This window comes from Herpailurus yagouaroundi, unplaced genomic scaffold, assembly GCF_014898765.1.
Source record: "Herpailurus yagouaroundi ecotype Mexico unplaced genomic scaffold, PumYag 66698, whole genome shotgun sequence".
NCBI classification, from domain to species: domain Eukaryota; kingdom Metazoa; phylum Chordata; class Mammalia; order Carnivora; family Felidae; genus Herpailurus; species Herpailurus yagouaroundi.
In genome coordinates this window covers 1-3,710 of record NW_024419610.1, presented here as the reverse complement: position 1 = coordinate 3,710, position 3,710 = coordinate 1, and the positions used below count along the sequence as shown (strand labels likewise).

Here is a 3,710-nt window from a genome sequence, read left to right as displayed (position 1 = left end):
GACCCCTCCAGGGCAGGGCCATGTCCCCTCAGACCCCCCAGGGCAGGGCCATGTCCCCTCTGACCCCTCCAGGGCAGGGCCATGTCCCCTCCGACCCCCAGGACAGGGTGGTGGTCCCAGACACTCACTCGATCTGGTCAGACAGGCCACTGTAGATGTCTTCATCACCCACGGTCTCCTCCTCAGTGGGGAAGGGCCTGAGGGAGCCAGGACGGTATGAGCCAGAGGCCTGGGGGCCAGGGACGGGGACTTGCAGGAGGGGTAGGACTGGAGCCGGGTCAGCCCAAGGATGCCAGCTCAAATGGTTACTCACATGATCCCCTTATTCTGGGCAATCGGGGTCCAGGACAGAGCAGACAGGGTGTAGATGACCTGTGACAAGGGCCATGGGCCACTCGGTAAGCCCCTTGCCCACCCACGGGCTCAGGCTCCAACCCCCAAGGCCAGACTATCACAGTTGTACTCCATGCCCCTGGGAGCTAATTCAGGGTTTTCTCCCCCTTCCCACTCCTCTGTGTGAGCAGATCAGGGTTCCCTTAACTGAGCACCCACCACTCGATCCCCTAACTCTATGCAATCGTCATAACCACTCAGAAAGGATAGGATGGTATTATTCCTGTGTTACAAAGGAGGCACCTAGGGCTCAGAGAGGCATGGCCACAGATCTGAGGTCACACAACCAGTAGCAAAGCAGGGACTAGAACCCAGTTGTGCACACCCCAAGCCAACCCCTTTGCATCTGGTGTATGGCCTGGTCTGACTTCTCTGTCCTTCCCCCCAACAGCACTTAGATTTCCCAGTGTAAATATTCATGGAAAAGAATGGAAATCCAATCTTCCACCTCTCTGTGCCCAGCTCGCGGGAAGTTCAGCACCAGCTTACCTTCCCAAAATCCTGGACATCAAAGAGGTCAAAGGCCTCAAAGAGTTCACTCCGCTTGAGGCCAAACTTCTCACAGCAGGTAGACAAGAAGGTACGTATGTTCTTAAGGCACAGGAACTGTGAGGAGAGACAGAAATGGGGGTGGAGGGAACATAACAGGACAGGGGAGAAGCTGAACCCTAGGCAGTCTGACTTGGGAACTGGCATGGAAGGGAGAAAAGAAGGCACAGCCTCCCTCTCACACCCTCTTCTGATAAAGACAAGTGTACCTGAAGCTTGATCTACCCCTGAAATCTTTTTTTTATTGAGGCAAAATTCACATAACATAAAGGTAACCATTAACTGATAACAAAATGTATTCCGTACCTACAATGGAATATTACACAGCCAGAAAAAGGAGGGAAATTTTGATTTATGCTACAACATGGATGAATTTGGAAAACACTATGCTCAGTGAAATAAGACACAGAAGGATAAGCCACAACAAGGATTATATGATTCCACTTACATGAGGTCCCTAGAGTAGGCAAATTAATAGAGACAAAAAGTAGACGGTGGGAGCCAGGGTTGGAGGAGGGAATGGGGAGTTAGTGTTTAATGGGGACAGAGTTTCTGTTGGGGAAGAGGAACAGTTTTGGGTGCCGTGGCAATGCTTACACAGCACTGTGAATGGGTTTAATGCTACTGAATTGTACACTTACAAATGGTTAAAATGATAAGTATTCTGTTATTTATATATTCTCCAGTTTCTATAAATTTGTATTTATAGTTATCAAATATATTTGTATCATTGTATTTATGTATATAATATTGTGTATCTTTTACCATAATAAAAAACCTAACCATTAACCACTTTAATTTTTTGAAGTTTATTTATTTGGGGGGGGGGGAGGGGAGGGGCAGAGAGAGAAGGGGAGAGAAAATCCCAAGCAGGCTCCACACTGTCAGCACAGAGCCCAAAGTGGGGCTCAAACTCACGAACCATGAGATCATGACCTGAGCCGAAGCTGGATGCTTAACCAACTGAGCCACCCAGGCGCCCCCCAACCATTAGCCATATTAAAATGTACACTTCGGTGACATTTAGCATATTTGCAATGTCATGCAATGATCAATTCATCTAGTTCCAAGACACTTTTCTCAGCCCACAAAGAAACCCTGTACCCATTAAGCAGTCACCTGTCATTCTGCACTCTCTTCCTTCTCGCTGGGAACCAGTGTCTGTTTTCTGTCCCTACGTATTCACCTATGTCCATAACTGATAAGTGGATAAACAAAACGAGGCATATCCATACAATGGAATATTATAAAGCCATACAAAGTAGCAAAGTACTGATACATGCTACAAAATGGATAACCCTCAAAACTGTGATGCCCAGTGAAAGTGGCCAGGCACAAAAGGTCACATGTCGTATGGTGCCATTTATAGGAAACATCTCTGAAGGTTGCAATTTCACGAGTCAACACGTTCCTTTCCTGTTTAAATCAGTCTGGGTTGGGTTGTAGTGACTTGTAACCAGAAGATATAAATTGATGTAGCAGTCAGACCTACAGGATGTCCCTCTGGGTTTGGGGAATTTGGTTCTATTGTTGCCTTATGTCAACTCACCCAAATGCCCCAATGGGCTCTAAGGTCCCTAGATCCTACAGAATCCGAACCAAATTTCTTGACCACAGTCTTATCTCACTGCTTTGCAGGAGCACCTACCATGTGCCCAATCCCAGCTCTCTCTATATACATATATATTTAATATGTATATATAGTATTGTATACATTAAAGGCATACTATGTGATGATTTGATATGCATATTCATAGTGAAATGATTGCTACAGTCCAGCAAATTAACATCGCATCTCCTCACACAGTCACCATTGTGTGTGGCTCAGCACACCTGAAATCTACTCGCTTAGCGTTTTTCCAGTGCTTGAGACAGTATTATTCAGGACGGCAGCTACATCATGCCCATACATTAGATCCCTAGACTGACTCATCCTACCTAACTGCGATTTTGGATGCTTGGACCACCGTCTCCCCATTTTTCTCATCCCCCCCCACCCAGTGCCTACTAAGCTTCTACTCTCTGCTTCTATGAGTTTGACTTTCTCTCTCTCTCTCGGAATTCTTGCAACAATCCTGCAAGTAATGTTATAGCCTCATTTTACAGAGAAGGACACTGAGGCACGGCCAGCCAGCCAGAAAGCAAACCCAGGCAGTGTGATTGCAAGCATTTTGCCAGAGCAACATAATTGCTGCCTCCACAGTATACCCAACCCATTATCTATGTAACATGAACTTTAAATAAACCTTAACTGAAATAAATGTATTTAAGAAGAGAACCTTACACCCTACTATCAAAAAAACAAAAAACAAAAAACAAAAAACAAAACAACCCAAGGATCATTTGCTATGAAAAGAAGCCAGTGTAAAATTAATGCGATGTAAACAATGTTACTAAGTGCCAGCTGGATATTCTGTTGCCTACCCAAGGCTTGTTCTCTCTCTGTTCAAAAGAGATTAGCAACAGTAAGAGATGCCTAAGAAACAGCGATTCAACATCCATTTGTGATAAAGAGAGAGAGAAAAGGGGAAAAAAATGACTCTTGGTCAAGTAGGAATGGAAAGGAATTTCTGTAACCTGATAAAGAGAGCATCTTCAAAAAATCTTAAACCAGGGCGCCTGGGTGGCTCAGTTGGTTGAGCGTCTGACTTCGGCTCAGGTCATGATCTTGTGGTCTGTGGGTTCGAGCCCCGTGTTGGGCTCTGTGCTGACGGCTCAGAGCCTGGAACCTGCTTTGGATTCTGTGTCTCCCTCTCTCTCTGCCCCTC

At 45.9% G+C, this 3,710-nt stretch overlaps 1 protein-coding gene across 1 annotated transcript; it reads right to left on the bottom strand.

The window, feature by feature from the left end:
- Positions 1-100: 100 nt before the first annotated feature.
- On the bottom strand, positions 101-1,641 carry LOC121024665 (proto-oncogene vav-like). The gene is made up of 3 exons (XM_040466859.1): positions 883-1,641; positions 314-372; positions 101-197 (listed from the first exon to the last, which is right to left on the bottom strand). The coding sequence occupies exons 1-3, from the start codon at positions 1,219-1,221 to the stop codon at positions 125-127; spliced, it is 471 nt and encodes a 156-aa protein (XP_040322793.1). The 5' UTR covers positions 1,222-1,641; the 3' UTR covers positions 101-124.
- Between the last annotated feature and the right edge of the window lie 2,069 nt (positions 1,642-3,710).

Bases quoted from the DNA above. Each gene is read 5' to 3' on its own strand.
- LOC121024665 (XM_040466859.1), bottom strand. From the start codon at position 1,221: ATGGTTACCTTTATGTTATGTGAATTTTGCCTCAATAAAAAAAAGATT. The intron at 373-882 runs GTAAGCTGGTGC...CCCTTGTCACAG, and splicing joins ATGTCCAGGATTTTGGGAAG to GTCATCTACACCCTGTCTGC. The intron at 198-313 runs GTGAGTAACCAT...TGGCTCCCTCAG, and splicing joins GCCCAGAATAAGGGGATCAT to GCCCTTCCCCACTGAGGAGG.